This window comes from Zingiber officinale, chromosome 5A (genome assembly GCF_018446385.1).
Source record: "Zingiber officinale cultivar Zhangliang chromosome 5A, Zo_v1.1, whole genome shotgun sequence".
NCBI lineage: Eukaryota > Viridiplantae > Streptophyta > Magnoliopsida > Zingiberales > Zingiberaceae > Zingiber > Zingiber officinale.
In genome coordinates, this window is record NC_055994.1 from 131,932,022 (window position 1) to 131,954,660 (window position 22,639).

The following is a 22,639-nucleotide window of genomic DNA, read 5'->3' on the forward strand; positions in this document are numbered from 1 at the left end:
CCGCCACCGTCAGTTGTCGGTTGTTGCCGCCAGCGATCGTCATCGCCGTCAGCCACCGCCGCCACCCGCGGCAGTAGTCGTCATCGTCGTCGCCGGTTGTCGACGGTCGGCAGCGGCTGACGGAGGAGGCCAACGGCGACGGCCGCTAGTTGCTGCAAGCTCCGACAGAAGTACAACGACCGTCGGTAGAGGTCATAGGATATTTTTATCATTTTATAATAATACGAATTACATTCCTTATAAAAAATAATGGACACCAAACAAAATAATATAATCATCCTTATAATTAAAGATTACATACATTACCAAACGTAGTAATGTAATCAAGATTACATTATATTATATTACAAGCTAAATTACATTACACTCAACCAAACGTAGCCAGTCCATAATTTACGGATCAGTGGATCCTGCCTGCATTTATAATCCACCAATCAATAATACAGTGGATCAATCTCTGGTCCATAATTTACGGACCAGAGGATCCTACCTGCATACATATGGAGGAAGATAAATCAACTCAATCTGGACACATTAACATGCATTGGGATATTTTACATCCACTTTAGTATGAGTCTAGATTCTTTTGTCCATAATATATGATTTCTTTTGGTCTCTTTCGTAATTTATATCAGATCACAATCAGAATCCGATCAAAATAAATTGCGATCTCTCCTGAATTCACCTTTTCACCTAGGTTGTAATTTTAGGTCGAGGCAGGTAGCTGGAGACCGTCGATGGTAGACAAGCCACCCCTTGTTCAGTATCATATAGTTAATCCACCTCCGACGGCCTCTGATCATCTGTCTCGATTCAAAATTATAATCTAGTTAGATGAATCAGGAAGATCAATGATGATCCGACATCTAAATTATAAAATGAATCAAAAAGTACTCAGGGATTGCGGACCGATCTAAGCTCCTCTAGTATCCACTGTCAGTGTGAACTGATGAAACTGGAGTGCCTACCCTATGCCACCCTTCAGCGTTTGGGGCAGAATACGTGGGGATATGGGTAATCCAAACAGCATCCACTCTCCAGCGACTTCGGTTATAAAACGCAATCTCGATGTCCAGATGGCGTTCCATCCTCGCCATCGCCGCTCGCCTGCGCTTAGTAATGATCTCCGCCTCAGCCGTCTCCACTGCCACCACTTCCTCTCTGCTCCGACTTCCTTCCCTCCCGCTAAGATTCTGCATCTGCCTTCCTCGCTCCGGCTGCGGGCGACGCCCCATCGCCGCCTTTGTGGCCCTCGCAATGGCCGGGTCCTCGAGCTCCGCCGAGTCCCATCGGCACACTAACCGCCTTGCGTCCGAGCACAGCCCATACCTTCTCCAGCACGCCCACAATCCGGTATTTCCCATCGCTACTATCGCTTACCCATGAATAATTTTGCGCCTTTTGGTGTTTTATCTTCTGGTCTTTCGATTAGATCCCCTCTTCCGTCCGACGAGCCTGTTGCGATAAACGGAAGAATTTGATTGATCTTTGTATTAAAACCTTCGTTGTTTGCTGTATCAATAGAGCTGGCGTCCTTAATTGCTAAAATGAGAAATTAGACCCTCCCTCCCTACCGCTCTCAAGTCGAGAACCCTTTGATAATGATTGAAGCCTCTGCCATCCACGAAATAAACCTGTCTCCTCCTCGTGTTGATTGTTCCATTCGCTACAAAGTCCTAGGCTGACAGTAGGATAGCAATTATCCTATAGGCTAGCGAGAAAGGAGATTTGAGGAGACAACAAGAAAAGAAACCGAGGAAACAAAGAGAAATCCGTCATTTACCAAAAAAGGAAACTTTATTCAATATCAAGGATCAATCCTCAAGCAACTAAACAGGTTGTTTATATAAACTCCAGACCCTAAGACCCAAATAAGGAAAGAAACCCTAATATATAACCTCAATTCCCATCTTATAAAGAAAGGAAAGAGTTTATGCTAGATAAGGAAAAAATGTAATAAAAATCCTAGCAGAAAGATTTTACCAAAACAGGATGCTTAATCCTAACCCATAAATGCCAGGCATGCCAGAAATACACTAAATATCATAAAAACGGAAATTACTAAAAATAGTAAAAATATATTCAAAGGCTCGGATGAGAGCCTAAACTGTAGTTTCTGGGCCGAAACTTGCGGTTACGGTTCCCTATAAGAAACGTAGATCTTCCAATTTTGCACGCGTGAGCATTGACAGAATCTGATTCCGAGTCCCGAATCAAAAGTTATGTCCCTTTAAAGTTCAAGGGGTTATATTAGATTGGGTTGGTCTGCATCATAGGCGCACCATTCCAATTTGGCAATTGATACTACTCGTTTAGATTGAGGTTCTAGCACCATTTGCTGGTACATATATTACCAAAAGGCCACAGGTATGTAAATCTAATAAGTTTGGTGCTCAAATGTATTACTTGAAATCATCCTTTGTGCATTGAAAAATATGCCTAGAATGCAGAATCATCTCTATTATAGAGCCATGTAATGAAATCATTGCCTCCCGTGGTAAGCAATGAACAACTTGAGTGCAATCTAGAAAAATCCCTTTTGCACCATCAATTGGCTAACCAAATTACACAAAAAGAACAAGAGTAATACTATATGGTTAAACTTAAGTAAATTCATTAGGTATGTGTTATGCCCTTTAGATATGGATCGCGTAATGAGACGGTTTACCGGCTTATCGGCGGGATCAATTTTCGTCTTCTTAGTTTTACGACCTTGACGACCTATGGTGGTAGGGAGAGTTTGAGGTTCGTGGGGGATTAGAGAACCTTTCATTCTATGGATTTGATTTCTTTTTTGTAAACTAAATTCATATCTTTATTGAACTATTCCGGTCATTTAAATACAACTCCAGGCGTTCCTTCCCGACAAAGGAAGAAAACAATCATTGAATAAAAAAGGTTTATTCTTACCAAAAATAAAAAGATACTTGACTCAATTAAAAATCAATTATTCTAGCTGACTCAATTCTCTTGATATGTACCCTTTTTTTCTAAATTTGTTGTGCATGTATCTCTTGTATTTGATGGGCTCCACATTCTCTTTTGTTGCATTGGCTCGGTCCATTATATTACTAAAATTGATATCTTTCTTTCAATTTTTTTTTTCCCTTAGGCATTCCCTCTCAATATTTAGGTTGCTCAAGTAGCCACACTAAAATTGATATCTTTCTTTCAATTTTTTTCACTTTGGGCATTCCCTCTCAGTATTTAGGTTGCTAAGTAGCCACACTAAAATTGATATCTTTCTTTCAATTTTTTTCACTTTGGGCATTCCCTCTTAGTATTTAGGTTGCTAAGTAGCCACACTAAAATTGATATATTTCTTTCAATTTATTCCCCCTTGCGCATTCCCTCTCAATATTTGTCCTGACGAAAAGCTTTTTCACTATAACGCAAGGCAACTCTAAAACCTTCATTGTTTGTTGTATCAATAGAGTTGGCATCCTTAATTGCTAAAATGAGAAATTAGACCCTCCCCCCTACCACTCTCAAGTCGAGAACCCTTTGATAATGATTGAAGCCTCTGCCATCCACAAAATAAATCTGTCTCCTCGTGTTGATTGTTCCATTCGCTACAAAGTCCTAGGTGCACCATTCCAATTTGGCAATTGATACTACTCGTTGAGATTGAACCTGTTCTAGCACCATTTGCTGGTACATACATTACCAAAAGGCCACAGGTAGGTCACTCTAATAAGCTTGGTGCTCGAATCTATTACTTGAAATCATCTTTTGTGCATTGAAAAATATGCCTAGAATGCAGAATCATCTCTATTACAGAGCCATGTAACGAAATCATCGACTCCCGTGGTAGGCAATGAACAACTTGAGTGCAATCTAGAAAAATCCCTTTTGCACCATCAATTGGCAAACAGAATTACACAAAAAGAACAAGAGTAAGACTATATGGTTAAACTTAAGCAAATTCATTAGGTATTATATGAGAGCAAAAATGTCAGAAAACTTGGTACAGGATATTGCCCATATTGTATACAAAAGCCTCTCCAAACTTCTCTTAACTCTTCTCTAACTGCCCATAGAGAAATCAAGCAATACGTGACCTTAAGCGCTCATTGAAAACTGAAGTTCTCGTAGTTAAAAACTTCTCCCTGTAGTATCTTTAATTTTCCATGGTTTCCTTATGCACAAACATCATCATATCTTCGACATGCTTCCCAGGTTTGACAAGTGTAGAGAACTTCAAGAATCATCATAGTTATTATAAACTCCCTAAAAAATTCCTTAAAGCAAAGTTCATGGTTGGGCCACAACTGGTTTGAGCACTAGGCTATGCACCTGTGCTGTTGGTTGCCTACTTGGCCCATATAACTGATCTAACAACTAGAGGTTTATTTGCTCCTGTAACAACATGACAACTATTTTATCTCATTGTTCAAGATAAAGTCTAGGGAGTATTGAACTCTTCAAGCCATGAATCTTTAAAGATATGCATGTTTTTCTTACATTTTTGAGTCCTTTTCAAAATATATGTCGTGCTGATTCTAATTCTCTTATTACTATCATTGTTTTCTTTCCGAATTCAAGGTTGACTGGTATCCTTGGGGTGAAGAAGCTTTTGAGAAAGCTCGCAAAAGAAACATCCCCATTTTTTTATCGAGTGTGTATACTGAAATTCATGGCTTAATGAATACATGATCAATACGAATTTTTTTTCTCATGTCCTTTAATTTTGTTTCTTCACATTTTGTTTTGACATGGGTTTTGCACTTGCAGTTGGATATAGTACGTGCCACTGGTAAGATTTCTCATTCATGTAGTTGTTTTATGTTATTCAGAATCATGATGTATTGTCTTGATTGATTTTTCTATTCTTAGCAGTAAATCAAAGAACGAATCCTTTGCTAATGCACACTCTCCTAAGATGAATTTGGTCCCAGATGACTCAAAATGGGTTTTGATTTATTGTTGAAAGAATAAATTATAAATTTCCACTATATGTTGGGTCGAATGATATCTCACTATGATTGCTATTAGCATCCTGGAAGAGGGTGTCTTATCCATACAATCTTTGTAGCTATACATATTGGGAGTAGGAACATGGTATTGTGATGTCGGGCCTGACCAGCAAACGTAAGGAGGTTGCGGCGAGCCGACGAATACCACTCACGATTCAAGAGATACAGGATATAACCACCACTCTCGAAGGGAAACGAAAAGAATGTCTCACCACCCAAAAGGGATACAGAGACAGTAAGAAGTAGTCCTCTTCTCTGTAGGGAAGCTTGTGTACTGGTTCAAAGTTCCAACCCCCTTTCAACATTATTTGAACAGTTATTTATACGGCCTCTTGGAACAAGTCTCCAAGTAAGCATTTAAACATGACCCTTTGAAATCATAAATTCAAATAACTCATTCATTGAAAAGACAAATCTAATAAATAGATCCATAATCCTATAATGGCCTTGGAAACGTACTTGAGTAATTAGACCCATCCTTGGGCAATACAACGGATGGGTTTTGAATGCACTTCGAGATATTCCCGTATCATGCTCCCCTGGTCGAGAAAACTCGCCCTCGAGTTAAAAGTCGGCAGTATAACCAAGAAATGGAGAAAGATCAGCCACATTGAAAGAGTTGGAGACTTCATACTCAGCCGGGAGATCAATTTTATATGCATTTTCTCCAATCTTCCTTAGGATCTTGAAAGGACCATCTGCCCGAGGCTTTAACTTACTGTAGCTCCCCGCAGGAAATCTATCTTTGCGAAAATGAACCCAGACTAGATCCCCTTCTTTGAACTCAGCAGGTTTTCGATGTTTATTAGCTCGTTCAGCATACTTGGCATTTTGCTTTAAAATACACTCACGAACCATTTCATGTAACTTCTTGATCTGACCAGCCCTTTCCTTAGCATCACTACTGAACTTGTCATTAGTTGGGAGAGGTGCCAAATCAAGTGGGCTAATTGGATTTGCTCCATAAACAATTTCAAAGGGACTATGCCCTGTTGTTCGATTTATGGAGTGGTTGTAAGCGAACTCTACTTGGGGCAATAGCAGGTCCCATTGACGAATGTTCTTGCCGATAAAACTTCAAAGAAGATTTCCCAAACTGCGATTCACGACCTCCGTCTGACCATCAGTTTGTGGATGAGCAGTAGTGCTAAATTGAAGTTGAGTTCCAAGTTTCCGCCAAAGAGTTCTCCAGAAGTGGCCGATAAATTTAGTATCACGGTCAGAAGTCATGGTCAAAGGGATTCCATGGAGTTTGACAATCTCCCGAAAGTACAGTTCAGCCACATTGGATGCATCAAAGGTTTTTGCGCATGGAACAAAGTGCGCCATCTTCGAGAAACGATCGACCACCACCATGACTAAGTCTTTGTGACGTTGAGTTCGCGGCAACCCTAGCACAAAATCCAAGCTAATGTCTTGCCAGGGAGTCTTGGGAACAGGAAGGGGTGTGTATAACCCCGTGTTATTACAATGAGACTTTGCTAGATGACAAGTTCGACACCTTGCAATGTACTTTCTAACATCTCGCTCCATCTTTGGCCAATAAAAATTTTCTTGCAGTGCGGCACAAGTCTTTTCCCGACCAAAATGACCTCCAACATTACTGCTATGTGCTTCAAAGATTAAAGCTTCCCTCAAAGAACATAAAGGGACGCACAAACAATTTCCTTTGAAAAGATAACCATCTTGTATGAAGAATTGCTTAAAGGGTCTCTTGAAGCACTCTTTCCAGATTTGGCCAAAGAAATCATCTCCTTCATAGAGCTCTTTTAACACCTCAAAGCCAGGAACACTTAATTGTAATGTAGACAATAGTGAGTGCCTTCTACTCAAAGCGTCTGCTACTTTGTTTTGAGAGCCCGCTTTATGCTTGATGACGAAGTCAAAGGCTTGAAGGAACTCCACCCAAATTGCATGGCGCCGATTGAGCTTTTGCTGCCCCTTAAGAAATTTCAAAGCTTCATGATCTGAAAATAGAATAAATGGCTTTGAAAGGAGATATTGGCTCCAATGATTAAGAGCACGGATAAGAGCATAAAGTTCCTTGTCGTAAGTGGAATAATTCCTTCGGCTTGCATTTAATTTCTCGCTAAAGAAGGCAATTGGTCTCCTTTCTTGACTTAGAACAGCACCGATGCCCACATTAGAAGCATCACATTCCACCTCAAAAGGCCTTTCAAAATCTGGTAATGAGAGGACAGGAGCACTTGACACCTTTGCCTTAAGAAGTTGGAAGCTTTGTTGGGCTTCTGTAGTCCACTGGAATACACCTCCTTTTAAACATTCAGTGATTGTAGCAAAAATCGAGCTAAAATTTTTAATGAACCGTCTGTAGAAAGAGGTTAAACCATGAAAACTCTGAACATCTTGAATGGTTTTAGGTTCTGGCCAGCCTACTATGGCCTCCACCTTGCTTGGATCCATTTTTACCCCTTCACAGGAAACAACATAGCCTAGAAATACTAGACTATTGGTTAGGAATTGACATTTCTTCAAATGGACATATAGCCTCTGTTCCTGCAAAACTTGGAAAATTTGTGAAAGATGATCCAGGTGCTCTTCCTTGCTCCTACTATAAACAAGAATGTTGTCAAAGTAAACGACCATAAATTTGCCAATAAAAAGCTTAAGCACATGATTCATTAACCGCATAAAAGTGCTGGGTGCATTGGAGAGGCCGAACGGCATCACTGCCCATTCATAAAGCCCATCGCGCGTCTTAAATGCTGTCTTCCATTCATCACCTTGCCTCAAGCGAATCTGGTGATATCCACTTCGCAAGTCAAGTTTTGAAAAGACCACAGCACCATGAAGTTGATCTAAAAGCTCCTCAAGGCGAGGGATGGGGAAACGATAGCTAATGGTGATTCTATTTATAGCCCGACTGTCAATGCACATGCGCTAGGTACCATCCTTCTTAGGGACAAGCAAGGTTGGAACCGCACAAGGACTCATGCTCTCATGAACTAAGCCCTTATTGATAAGTTCTTTCACTTGTCTTTGTAGTTCCTCGTGCTCTTTTGGACTCATCCAATACGCTGCTTTATTGGGAATGGAAGAACCAGGAATAAAATCGATGCAATGTTGAATATCCCTTATTGGTGGCAACCCAGAAGGTATTTCCTCAGGGACAACATCCGTAAATTTTTTTAAGAGAGGTTGTACTTCAATGGGATGTTCAGTAGAAAATTCATTTTCCTCTAGAAGAACAAGGGCAAAAGCTGAATGCAGAGCTTTTGCTTTCCTTAAAAACTTGGATCTAGAGAGTAAGTTCTGCCCCTCTCCTTTTGCTGGGTTGGTCATCTCTTCAAATTTGGAAGGACTCAGAACAACCTTGGCATTATCCTTTGTGAAAGAATACGTGTTTCGATAGCCGTCATGATGAGTTCTCCGATCAAATTGCCAGGGTCTCCCGAGAAGTAGATGACAAGCATCCATAGGGACTACATCACAGTAAATTTCATCCCTGTATCTACCAATAGAGAATTGAACAAGGCAACGCTTACTCACTTTGATTTCTTTGTTCTTGTCTAGCCACGTGAGTTTATAAGGCTTTGGATGATTTTCTATCGGGAGCTTTAGCTTTTCCACCATTCTGGTTGAAACGACATTCTCGAAGCTTCCTCCGTCGATGATAACGTCACAAACTTTTCCATGGGAGGTACACCGAGTATGGAAGATATTATGACGTAGCCATAAGGATTCGTCTTCTTCTCTTTGACTGTTCAAGTTTCTACAAACAAGGAGCTCCCCTTGGTCAGCATAAATGACATCGCCCTCTTCTGCGAGGCTAGCAACATCTGCTTCCTCGTAGTGACTTTCTTCTTCAACAAGAGTGATGATGCGTCGGTTTGGACAATCGGCTGCAATATGCCCATAGCCATGGCATTTAAAACACTGACGAGAGCAAGCTTTAGACGGTTTTGCTTCCTCACTGCCTGATGGTCTCTTCGAAGATGCTGACGGTAGCGGTACGGTAGGCTTAGAGGGAAGAATGCTACCTCGGTTGGACGAGCCTCCCTTGGGATGGAGATGGTTGCCGCCGGTCTTGACCACCTTTTATTGCCTTTCAACCTTGTGAGCCAATTTTGTGACATCGTTGAAAGTCCAATAAGGCTGCAGTTGCACAATATTTGATATTTCCGAATGTAAGCTGCCCAGATAACGAGCAATGGTTTGCTCCTCTGGTTCCTCGATATCGCATCGAAGCATAAGATGTTCAAATTCAGCGGTGTATTGCTCCACGGATCTGCCCTCTTGCTTAAAACTGTGAAACTTCAAATAGGCATCTTGCTTGTAAGTTCCTGGTAGGAATTTTTTTTTTTAATTCCTTTTTCATCTTTTGCCATGTTTCAATCCGTCGTTTGCCTTCACGTTCTCAACGCCCCTTTAAATTATCCCACCAAATGGAGGCATATTTCCTGAGTTTGATGGCGACGAGTTTAACTTTTCTGTTTTCCGGAACGTCCTTGTAATCGAATACTCACTCTACATTTATTAGCCAATCAATGAATTCTTCGGGCTGCATCAAGCCCTCAAATTCTGGAATATCAACCTTGACCCCAAAATCATAATTGAAGTCCCGAGCATGTCGATTACGGCGAAACTGAGTTCTCTCGTTGGATGCTTGAGAACGGTTTTCATGGAAAGGATTAATCTCCTCTTCTTCCATGCCCCTCTGTTCAAGATTAGGAGGAGGGTCATTACGTTGCATCGCCTGAAGCTGTTGCTCAAGTTCTTGAACCTGCCGTCTCAAGTCGGCCATTTCCACATCACGAAGATCGCGCTCACGAGCTACTGGAGCTACTGATTCATCAACATTTTGTGTACGACGACGACCACCAGCCATAACCTCGAACCTGCGGGTTATAGGCTCTGATACCACTTGATGTCGGGCCTGACCAGCAAACGTAAGGAGGTTGCGGCGAGCCGACGAATACCACTCACGATTCAAGAGATACAGGATATAACCACCACTCTCGAAGGGAAACGAAAAGAATGTCTCACCACCCAAAAGGGATACAGAGACAGTAAGAAGTAGTCCTCCTCTCTGTAGGGAAGCTTGTGTACTGGTTCAAAGTTCCAACCCCCTTTCAACATTATTTGAACAGTTATTTATACGGCCTCTTGGAACAAGTCTCCAAGTAAGCATTTAAACATGACCCTTTGAAATCATAAATTCAAATAACTCATTCATTGAAAAGACAAATCTAATAAATAGATCCATAATCCTATAATGGCCTTGGAAACGTACTTGAGTAATTAGACCCATCCTTGGGCAATACAACGGATGGGTTTTGAATGCACTTCGAGATATTCCCGTATCATATTGCTATGCTATTAGAGATATAGTGTCAGTATCAGTTGAAACCCAATGATACATAATGGCTACTTTAGCTGCTACACATCAGTTCATAGGAGCCCAATAGTTTAACTCGAACATAATTCCTCTCTCCCTCTTTTTTTTTTTTTTTTCTCATCTTGTATTTATTTGTTTTCCCTTCTTGTTTATTCACACAATTGTCCAGTTCTGTCAAAGCTATGAGATTTAGCTAGTGTGACTTTTCTTACGAAGGATTAAGGAAGGTGCTATATGGCACTTAGAGAAGAACTATTTATGCTTCATTTAGGAGTATACTGAAATATAATTTTAATGTTTATTTTAAGCTACTCTGTCATTCAAATTCTCCTGGCCTGCTCCAGCTAGAATGAAATTATTTACCATGATTTCTCTTGGATTTAATTTCCTTGTAATTGTAGGTGCCATGTCATGGAAGTTGAGTCATTCGAGAATGAAGAGATTGCAAAAATGCTAAATGATTGGTTTGTTAGCATCAAGGTTGTTATTGTTTTGTAGAATGATTATAAAACATATGTATATCTGGTGAATGATATTTTTGCCAAAACACCGTTTCTTTCTACAACCTGAAAATTTATAAAGAAGTTATTGTTAATGTTATCATCATGAAGTAGTATTTGGCCTTAACTATTTGGGGTCGGCTACATAGATCTTATTCCTCCATACAAAGAAATACCACTATACCAACTGAAAATTTGTGAAGGAAAGAAAAGTAAAGCACACTATTTATCTTTCATACATCAATATAAAATACCAATATTTTTTTACTGTCCTATATAATTTTCTTCCCCTTTTTCATTATGATACTGTTCTATTCTGTGCTTCCATATTATGACTGCCTAGATGTATTGTGTGATGACTTCTCTGACTTGTTGGTCTCTAAACAGGTTGACCGTGAGGAGAGACCTGATGTTGATAAGGTAATAGAATTATCATAGCAATCCAATTTTCATCTGTCAATCTCTTCTTTCAACTTTGAGAGGGTCCGGAAGATATCCATTTGTACTAAGTTGCGTGATTTTTTTGACTTTTGTGTGATGAGTTTAGCTTCTATTTCTAATTAAGGTGACCTTTTGTAGGTATATATGACATATGTTTCTGCACTATATGGTGGTGGTGGTTGGCCGTTGAGTGCCTTCCTCTCTCCTAATCTGAAACCCTTGATGGGTGGAACATATTTTCCGCCTGATGACAAGTATGGAAGACCTGGTTTCAAGACAATCCTTAGGTAACTGACCTTGTCTATTACCGTCAGAGTTGCATGAAATCTAACAATTTGTCTTATGTTTTTGTTACTTCTTTTCCCTAGAAAGGTGAAAGAAGCTTGGGAGACTAAACGTGAGATGCTGGAAAAAAGTGGGACTATTGCAATTGAACAACTTTCAGAAGCACTTTCTTCGACAGCTAACTCCAGTAAAATATCGGATGAGTTAGCTCGTGTTTCCTTAAAAAGATGTTCTAGACAGGTATTTATGGTTTATATTACTCCAGCAAATGTATCTACTAGTTTTATCTCATTAGCAGAATTTCCAATAACTATGCAAAGATATATTATTGGAAGAAGACACACTAATCACCATGAGTAACATTCTAAGTTTGACATGCATAATTTTCTAAAACAATATGACGTTCACAGTTGGAAACTAGTCTCTTCATCCACCATTGAATTAGAAGTTATTTAATGATTACTCTTCTTGGTAATCTTGTTATCTTAAGGGATACACTCATGACGGATGACCTTTCAGTTCTTAACTGAATTGAAATTCTCAAATTAGCTCTTTTATGCCATTCCCCAGCTCCTTTGTGGTTGAAAAGTTGTGTCATATTAGATATGATAATAGCCAAAGTTTTAAAGGATTTCCCCATTCTAAGATTTCAATATTTAATAGGAATGATGCAATTTCAGGATTGTTCCATGTGAAGAGTCGGCATGTTGAGATTTTTAATCTATAATCCCCTCTACTTAGTTTGATTATCTAAATACAAGCCCACAAAAATTATAAATTAAATTGAATTAAAATTTTAGAGCAACTAGTTAATTAATGAACATCTCAATTCATTATTATTCATTTCTAATCCTAAAATGAATATTAGTTCTTGTAACATTATAATTTCTTAGACCCATATTAATGATACTTCCTAGATGTCTAGTACTAAGGGGGCGTTTGGTATGAGCATGGGAATAGGAATCGGAATGAGAATCATTGTATTGTGGAATGAGAATGGGTATGAGCATGAATATCACTCTTAAAAGCAATGTTTGGTTAGTTGCATACTTTCTATCGGAATAAATCAATATTTCCTTTTTTACCCTTAAAGGAAAATAAGAGAAAAAAAATAGATGTGAGAGAAAGATGAATGTGAGAGAAAAATATGATGAAAGAGAATGATGAGAGAGAAAGTATGATGAGAGAGAAAATGTGATGAGAAAGAATGAAGAGAGAGAAAGTGTGATGAGAGAAAATGAGAAAAGAGAGTGTGATAGAAGAGAGCATGATGAGAGATAAAATATGATGTGAGAGAAATTATGATGGGAGAGGATGAAGAGATAGAAAATGTAATGAGAAAAAAATGAGGGGAGAGAGAGTGTGTGATGAGAGAGATTGAGGAGAGAGAAAGTATGATGAGAGAGAAAGTGTGATGAGAAAAAAAAACAGTGAGTGTGATGGGAGAGATGATGAGAGAGAAAGTATGATGAGAGAGAAAGTGTGTTGAGAAAAAAAAAGGAGAGAGTGTGACAAGAGAGATTGAGGAGAGAGAAAGTGTGATGAGAGCGAAAGTGTAATGAGAAAAAAAGAGAAAAGAGAGTGTGATGGGAGAGATTGAGGAGAGAGAAAGTATGATAAGAGAGAAAGTATGATGAAAAAAAGAAGGAAGAGAGTGTGATGGAAGAGGTTGAGGAGAGAGAAAGTATGATGAGAGAGAAAGTGTAATGAGAAAAAAGAGGAAAGAAAGTGTGATAGGAGAGAGAAAGTGTGTGATAAAATGATGAGAGAGAAAATATGATGAGAGAGAACAAGGAGAGAGAAGTGATATGAAGAAAAAATAATAAATAAATTTTGATATTTGATATTAAGGGAGAAAATTTTAGTTTTAGGTCAAGGGTATTTTTGGAATAAGAGAATATTTTGATTGATGAAAATAGGGTAATGACTCATTGAAGGGGAGGTACATGGGAATGAGTTATTACCCAATTTCAAGGATTCATTCCCTTATTCTTATTCCTATTCCTATAATCCAAACATTAACAATGGTAATCAATGATTCTCATTCCCATTCCCCACTCCTATTCCCCTAAACCAAACGCCCCCTAAGATTGATTTCTACACGTGTTCATAAGTATATCTCGGTTAAGTATGAAGAGTTGAAATATCATAATTAAAAATGAAATAATTATAGGTACAAGATATTAGTTGAAATATATCTTAGTTTATTCAGCTCTTGTGTCATCCTCTTTACTACTTCTAGTACTGTAGTTGATGCATCTTCTTTTATGCAATGTTTACTTGAGAGGAAGGAAGCACAAATAGAGGGGGAAGGGTAGAGAAGCAATTATTTTCCTTGTTTGGTTAGGTAGAGGAATAGAAGGTAAAAGAAAAAGGGGTACAATTTGACTCGATTTTCCCCACTTTGACTTCCTTCTAAAAGTGGGTGGAAGAGGACATAAATAGTGAAAAAATATTGAAAAGATTAGCATAAACTTGCATGCCTTGGAAATGATAGATTCAAAGCACGAAAGTTGTCATTTTGTCTCATTTTCAAATAGACAAAACAAAGGAAATCCCTCTCCCTTTCTTCCTTCCCTTCTTCCCTCCCTCGACGCGCTTTCTTTCCTCTCTTCTTTTCTTAAAGTAGAGCCTAGCATCAGTGTTTCATCTACTCCACATGACTAACAAATGGAATAGAGGAATCAACCATGAGAAGAAAAATATTCTATAACCATTGAGTGGTGCTGCTCTTCCTACTTTCTTTTAGTGTTTACCTTCTACACATGATTGACGAACATAATCTGAGTATTTGGAAGAGCATCATTTTGTCTCGGTCAGTTATGCACCCTATTAACTGATGTACACTTTGTCTCAATGGGTACCCTTGAAATTTTCTTTGCATGTGTAGCATAGTGGTATTTACCTGTGCTGACACTATATTGAAAGAATGAAATGATATCTTTCTCCTTTTGGTTGTGCCAACTGATATTCATCAACACTTGAAACCATAATAACAACACATCATATATTCATAGAATATAAACTATTATACTGTAATATTATAATGATATTATATTAATCTTTGTGGTTGATATTTTGTTTATACAAGAATTAAGACATCTCATAATTTGGAACACACCCTTAGTTTTTTGTAATGAAGCAATTCTGTGACAGATAGCAATCCTCTAGCCAACATGTCCTTGGATGAGTTGAGTGCTACACTATTCTGAATTCGTTTCACTAAAATCTTTTTTCTCTGAAAATATTAGATTTACATGGTGGAACTGCTTTTAGGTCCCAGCCCTTTGATGTTTCCTAGTACATTTTTTTTATGGGAAGTAGATGCAGCTAGAAGGGCCTGCTATTGCAAAGAATTGCATAAATGGTACCTTTTTTAGTGAAATTAATAGTTAACAGCTGGGTGATTTAACAAAGACTTATTCCCATTGAGTGCAGATTTCACAGCGCCGAGCTAATTATTTAGTAGTCGCATCAATTTATTTTCCTCTTTTACAATAATATTTTCCTCGTATTGAGCACTGAGATTTTTTTCCCCCACTGATGTCTGACAGAATTTTTGATTGGTTTTTTCATTAAGCTTGCAAGTAGCTATGATCCAAAGTTTGGTGGTTTTGGTACTGCTCCAAAATTTCCTAGGCCAGTGGAAGTTTATATTCTGCTTTATGAGTCAAGGAAGCTTATGGAAGAAGGTCGGCAAAGTGATGCTAATAAAAATGTGGAGATGGTTTGCCATACTTTGCAATGCATGGCTAGAGGTGGAATCCATGATCATATTGGAGGTGGATTTCACAGGTATAGTGTGGACGAACATTGGCATGGTAAGCGCTCAACAACTAGTTTTTGTAGTTTCTCTTATAATTTTAGCAAGCTATAAATGTTCTAATCTTATAGAAAATACTAGTAGAATCACTACTTGCTAATGGAGATTTGAAAATCAGTTAGAATTTTTTTATTCTTTTAAAAAAAAGTTATACTTAATATAACAATCCATTTTAGCCCCCCCACCATTTCATATTGGCTATACATCTTATACCTCTAGTTAATTTTAGGCAAACTGTAGCAATAATGGTATATCTTGCATCATCTTTAATTGCATTAAAGATTTTTTTTTGTTTTTCTTCTTCCCCTTATATATAAAAGTCTAATCAATTCAACATGTCTAACTGTAGAACTTTTGCTTGTTTTTTTTAACATGTCCTACCATCTTAATCTAGTCTGTCATTTTATCATCTATCCATACTATGTATTATTGTTCCTTGATTGTCATATTTTGACTCTTTTTTTTCTTTCTAATAACTCATATTCCTTAATTTTCTTTATTATCAACTAAAAACATCAGTATGTTTAACTGCAAGCCATATACAAACAAAAGGAGCATGCAGAGTGTCAGCCATTGGAATCATCATGGGATTGTAGTGACATGACCATCTTTGTATCTGTAATCCCGCTTAAGGTCAATCCACCAATGATTGTCTGGAATCACAATAAAACAACTATTAACTATCACAATAAAACAATTATTAACTACTAGTATCCTAACAGAACATAAACAAAATAAACCATGTATCTCTATTGGGTAAACTCAACAACTAACATAATACTGCAAACTTGACCAATACTCTTTAAATTTGAGTCAAGAGTAAAGAATGAGGATGAGAAAATGCCACTACAGTTATAACTAATGTGATTGTTTGTGAATGGTTTAGAATTTCAGATATCTGAATAAATCCTATGGTTATCGCTACTATGAGTTCCCACAGTTACTCTTATCATAGTGGCTTCAATCCTACCTTAGTCAAATCTGATGAGATCAACTTTTAATTGCCCGAGCTCAATGTCGTTGCCCGTCTCTTGCCACCACTGCAGTCCGAGATGAAACAAATCTAATAAAAGCATAGATTTTATTTTAGGTTAAGCACATTTCAAGTTGATCAATTTCTAATTAAATTCTGGATCTGACAGTTGGAGGTGGTTCAGTATATTGAAAGATACTACCAGTGATGACTAATAACAGTGATAACATCATTTCTGTTTTTTTTTTTTCTTTCGAGGAAAAGGTGTTCAATATATCAAAGGTTAATGAACTCCCAATGTGCAAAAAATCATCAGAAAACACAGAGTGCATTACCATTTAGTATCAACGGATCAAATAAGGAAATAAAGCATATTCCCACAATGCTGGACTCCATATTGAACTAGTAGAGTACCTGTCAGTCTGTCACTATGGTATCTTCCAAATGTACATAAAATCATGTGCTAGAGTCAACTAGTTTCACTTTGTTGTAGTTAGCAAATATTGATGCTTATCTTCTCTTCCTCTTACCAGAAACTGATTTATTTGTATTTAGTTGGTTCCTACACTATGCTATGAATAATGACTTCCTTAAGCAGGAGTTATCATTTCCTAGTTTAAACAGTGTGCAATTTCCATGGTACGCAGTTCCTCATTTTGAGAAGATGTTGTACGATCATGGTCAGCTTGCTAATGCCTATTTAGATACATTTTCGATCACAAAGGACACCTACTACTCATCTGTTGCTCATGATATTTTGGATTATTTGAGGAGAGATAAGATTGGAGATGCTGGTGAAATTTATTCTGCGGAGGATGCTGACAGTGCTGAATATCATGGTGCTACAACAAAGAAGGAAGGATCTTTTTATATCTGGACAAGTCAGGAGGTCTTTTTTCCTTCTCATAGAGTCATTGAGTGTTTATAATGACTTGAAAAAAATATTATCTGATTAGCAAATGACTGGTTATACTCAAATATTCAGAGATAAAGTTCCTGAATGGACCAGAACTTCTAATAACAAGTATATGTGATTTGAACAACAACTAAAACAATTAATACATTGAGTTTATCTAGCACAAGCGATATATGCTGATTGATGTAAAACATTCATCCATGAACATAACTTAAGATCTGGTGTGAGATTGGCATCTAACATTATAGTCCAAGAGAAAAAAATTATATAAAACAAGCTACTATCATATGTTTCTATCATATTAAATTGGCCAGTTCTATGTTCATTTAGGAGGTTGCTTAATGCATCTTCTTTCATTGTCTTCCTCTTATATCACTAATGTTCTTATTTTTTGTGATGTAGATTGAAGAGATTCTCGGAGAACATGCAAATTTGTTTAAAGATCATTACTACATTAAACCATCAGGAAATTGTGATCTTTCTCCAATGAGTGATCCTCATGATGAATTTAAGGGAAAAAATGTTCTAATTGAGAGAAAAGATGCTCCTTCCATGGCATCCAAATGGGACAAGTCTATAGACGAATACAATCAGATTTTGGAAGAATGCCGTAAAAAATTATATGATGCAAGGTCAAAACGGCCAAGACCACATTTGGATGACAAGGTATTTTACTTCTATGCATAAAACATTCCTTATTTTTGGAAGACTAGTATTAACAAGGCTTCTTAATGAGTCCGTTGCTTTTCCAGGTAATTGTATCATGGAATGGGCTGGCAATTTCTTCTTTTGCAAGAGCTTCTAAAGTTCTCAAAGCAGAACCCAAGGAAACTCAATTTTATTTCCCGGTGATGGGATGTGATGTGAGCTTGATCCATTCTTGTTATTTCTGCTGTAATGGTCATTCCAGAAATTTTTGTAGGACATATTTCTGTTCTCTGCCTAAAATTAATTGTTCTGTTATTCTTTTGTATGTTATCGATCAAATGCAATTGTAATAAATAATCTTAGTTTCATAAAGACTACAATGTAGAACTCACTATCTTTAGCGACAAGTACCTCTCCATACTTGCAATGGAGACAGGATGATGATGCATTGTTAGGCATTTCCATATCCTTTCAAAGAAGAAGCATGATGCAACAGGATGCTCTGTTAATTGTGACAAGTCTTGATAGATATCCAATGCTTAGATATCAGTTCAGACTCTGTTCGAGTATTCTCAAATAATTTAGATCGTTAAGGCTTCAACTTGGATTCATTGTTGCTTAGCTTCTGAATACCTTATCCTCTAGATCCAGACATATTAACTGCACAATACTTCCACATCTTATGAACCAACTCAGATTACTACTTATCTTTGGTACAGATGCAAGTGGTCTGAACAACTTGATACAATTGTTTGTAGATTTCTGTCAAATTAATGTTTGATTAATAACTAATACGTGAAAATGTACTGAACAATGATTAAATAGAACTGCCATTCATTATTAGAAGAGACGAGCAGATTTATGCTACATTTTGTTCAGAGTTCAATAAAATATCTTGACTGATGCTTCTCATTGTATGCCTTCTGTGATAATTTGATTTTGTTTTGTTGGAAACACTTTGCTTGTCTAAAACAATAAAAGTTACAAAAGGAAGTCTTACCAATCTAAATTATGTAGCTCCAAGTGCTGGAAATTGAATCTCATTAAGGGTTGATAGCATTTCTTTGTTGTTTAAACGATTCTTGGCTACATAGTTATGACAGAATATGTCCAAGTGTGTCTGATTAATATACCTTGTGTTTATAGCCTTATTTGCAGTGTACAAAACGACAAATTATTTCATCTTGATGTTTATGCCCAATGATCAGATCTAGATTTTATTTGTCGTCTACTTTCAGAGAAAATTGTGAAAAGGCATCTGAATTCCATTGTGAAGCATGTTTTTTTGCTTTTAGAAGCTTAGTTTCTGCATATTGGATTATTCAATCTTGATGTTTACATCATGGGAAATGGATAGATGAATTTTTAGCATCTGAATTATATCTGAGAGAGCATCACTCATCTTTGCAAGTATCAAGAATATAAGAACATATTTAGCAAACTAATGCATTATTTGACCAGTATCTTGAATGGTGTGATACTCATTTCTGGCATGTTGTTTCCTTTTGCAGCCAAATGAATACCTAGAAGTTGCAGAAAAAGCAGTATCCTTTATCAAGAGCAAACTGTATGATTCAACTATTCACAGACTGCAACATAGCTTTCGCAATGGTCCATCTAAAGCACCTGGCTTTCTTGATGATTATGCCTTTCTCATTTCTGGTTTGCTAGATCTTTATGAGTTTGGTGGTAGGACTGACTGGTTGTCCTGGGCAATTGAGTTACAAGCTACACAGGCAAGCAAATTGTTGATTCTTTTTTTTGTGGCCTTGCTTATGTTGCCTTAATTATTTAATGATACACGTGACTCCTTTGCCAGGATGAATTGTTCCTGGACAAACAAGGAGGAGGTTATTATAATACTCCAGGTGAAGATCCTTCCATCCTCCTCCGAGTAAAGGAAGATCATGATGGAGCAGAGCCATCTGGAAACTCAGTTTCAGCAATCAATCTGATAAGGTTGTCATCTATGGTTGCTGGTGCAAGGTCTGACAATTATAGGAGGACATCGGAACATCTTCTGGTATGTTATTGCTTGGTATAATAGACAATTCATGCTTCCGCAAGTCTTGGCCCTGCTGATGGTGCACTAGAAAAAGATTTATTCATTAATTACCAGTTTCATTTTAATCTTTCAGTGAAAGCATAGCCATTTGATAGATAATTTCCTTATATCAACCCTTTGGTTGTGACCAAAAATGAAAATAATATTGCAAACAAGGTGGCATTTTCATTTCTCCATTTGAAAAATGAGCCCCCCTTGAACTCATATTTACTTCCTTGATATCGAATATAATGTATGAAAGGATCCTTGCTTTTCATATTCTGCATTGGAAAAATATAGGCCTTTTCTCTTGGAGTAAATCTGTAAGTTAAACGAAATACTGATCAGAGTACAGATATTAAATTCGGTAATGTTGTACGGCGAGCTTGTTAGTTCTTAGATTAGATAAAAAGTCTAACAATGAGATGGCATTTGGTCTACGGTAATCTTGTGGGATCACTGTCAAATTTGCAAGTTTTTAAATTCCTTTTTTTATTGTATTTCTTGTTATTCTAAATCATCAATGGCAATTTAGATTATCTTATGGAGGGAAATCTATCAATGAATTACAAATTGTGAAGGACAGGTGAAATATGAATTACAAATTGTTTTTAGTTACATCTTACAAGGAAAAAAGGACAGCCCGGTGCACGAAGCTCCCGCTATGCGGGGTCCCGGGGAAGGATCCATTGTACGTAGTCTTACCCTGCTTTTTGTAAGAGGTTATTTCTAGGATTCGAATCCGTGACCTTTTGGTCACAAAGCAACATCTTACAAGGAAGAAGCCCATTAATTAAACATATCCATTGTAATAATATTACATTGTCTTAGTTGCAACCTCTTTCATCTCTCTATTGATCCCAAACGCTACTACTCTCCAGGCTGTTTTTGAAAAGAGGTTAAAAGATCAAAGCATTGCCATCCCACTTATGTGTTGTGCGGCACACATGCTCACTGTTCCTTCAAGGAAACAGGTTGTCTTGGTTGGCGATAAATCATCTTCCGAATTTGCCAACATGGTGACTGCTGTTTTCACATCATACGATCCCAACAGAACGGTAAATTCTACTCTTCATTTTCACCATTTTTTGTCAGTATTCTTTATTTGTGCTTGTTATGTTGGAGGTGGCTAAGGGTGATATGTTTACTGGTATTTTTTCCGAAAGGTTCAACGGTAGAACTATTGGGAAACAATCAAATGGTTATTGGTACAATTAGCATTCTTAGCATTGCTGGCCAGGGAAGTACTATAAAGCATTAAGTCCATTTCCTTCCAAGGAACATAAAACTGAAGTAATCTGTATCGATATACTGCTTTGCCAATTTCTGGTTCATCATCCAAATATTTTGTATGACTGTGCTTTATTAGATTCTTCATCCTCGTGGAACTACACTGCGAACAAGAATATCGGTCCATATATTAAAGCTAACGATGAAATTCTAGTTTTTCTTTTTCTTCGTCCTCTTCTGTATAGATTAGGTGAAAGTTTGAGATTAAAAATTGCAGGTGATCCAAATAGACCCCAACAACAGCGAGGAGATGGAATTCTGGGAGCACTACAACCCCAACGTTGCTGAAATGGCAAAAGGAACTCCAAAAGACGAGCCAGTGGTAGCTCATGTGTGCCAGAACTTTGCGTGCAGTCCACCAGTCACTAGTGCGGATGGACTCCGAATCTTGCTCGCCAAAACTGCCCCGGTTGCTTCGACCGCTTGATGCCTATCATGCCTCGTATGTATGTGAACTTGTTGCGTACACGTACCGCTGTTGCTTCGACCGCTTGATGCCTACCATGCCTCGTATGTATGTGAACTTGTTGCGTACACGTACCGCTGTTGCGTCGACCATGTAATGCCCATCAACCTTGTATGTAAACTTCACACTGTGTAGAATAGTTTGGCTTGTCGATATAATTTGATAAAGTTCCACGTGAAGTTCACATGCATTGGATGGAAAGTGAGTTAGATCAAATGAAACTCCAATACATTCTTCACTCTGGGTGGATGTTCCTTTCGATCTAAAGGCTACTCCCCACGTGAACTTCACATGCACCGGATTGCGGCTTATAGATTCTTTACTTAATTTAATGGAACGGAATAAATACTCCTCTTAAACAAGTAGCCACTTCACCAATTGCTATCGACATTTTTCAAGGAATTGACACCACTCTCCGTTCCTTTTATATATTCTCATCTTGCTTAACTTGATTAATACTTTGATTAATTAGCTTAGAGTTCAATTCTGACCGATGGAGATTAGGGTAAAGAACTCGTGTAGTGGTTCTTCGAGATGATAAGGAAGTGAATATGATGTGCAATACGTATTTTAATGGAGAGGATCATATTCTTGAATTAATATTGCCACTGATTCTTTTTTTTTTTCATACTATTAATCCTTGGGAAGACGGTCTGGCTTTACATTTCGCCCACCAAGCAAAATGTGAATTGGGGGGAGAATAAGAAAATTAGATAGCGAAGAACATGTTATATCATAAGAAAACTATTGCAAAACTTCGCGAGGATTCCTCAATCCCCTACATCGAGGATATGTGTGAATTGTGATGAGCTCTCGATTTGAAAATTAATGTGAAAAAAGTGCGCTTTAGATCCAAAATTCCATCTAAAATATTTAAGAATTTCTCGGAACACCAGATGTAAATTGAGCGATGAGGGT

The 22,639-nt window shown here is 37.7% G+C and overlaps 1 protein-coding gene across 7 annotated transcripts; it reads left to right on the top strand.

The window, feature by feature from the left end:
- The first annotated feature begins 1,069 nt into the window (after positions 1-1,069).
- LOC121981858 (spermatogenesis-associated protein 20-like) lies at positions 1,070-21,900 on the top strand. Of its 7 annotated transcripts, none has more exons than XM_042534609.1 (15): positions 1,070-1,353; positions 4,546-4,618; positions 4,735-4,756; positions 10,737-10,815; positions 11,223-11,255; positions 11,415-11,563; positions 11,645-11,801; positions 15,142-15,382; positions 17,005-17,246; positions 17,676-17,939; positions 18,026-18,136; positions 19,433-19,657; positions 19,741-19,944; positions 20,847-21,023; positions 21,473-21,900. In XM_042534609.1, the coding sequence occupies exons 1-15, from the start codon at positions 1,120-1,122 to the stop codon at positions 21,680-21,682; spliced, it is 2,421 nt and encodes an 806-aa protein (XP_042390543.1). In that variant the 5' UTR covers positions 1,070-1,119; the 3' UTR covers positions 21,683-21,900. The 7 variants fall into 7 exon arrangements, 6 of the variants coding, with proteins under 6 accessions (XP_042390543.1, XP_042390545.1, XP_042390547.1 ...); XR_006111944.1 differs by lacking the exon at positions 21,473-21,900 and adding an exon at positions 20,501-20,656 and having other exon boundaries at positions 1,071-1,353; positions 20,847-20,985; XM_042534611.1 differs by lacking the exon at positions 10,737-10,815 and adding an exon at positions 4,840-9,272 and having other exon boundaries at positions 1,098-1,353.
- Positions 21,901-22,639: the final 739 nt, after the last annotated feature.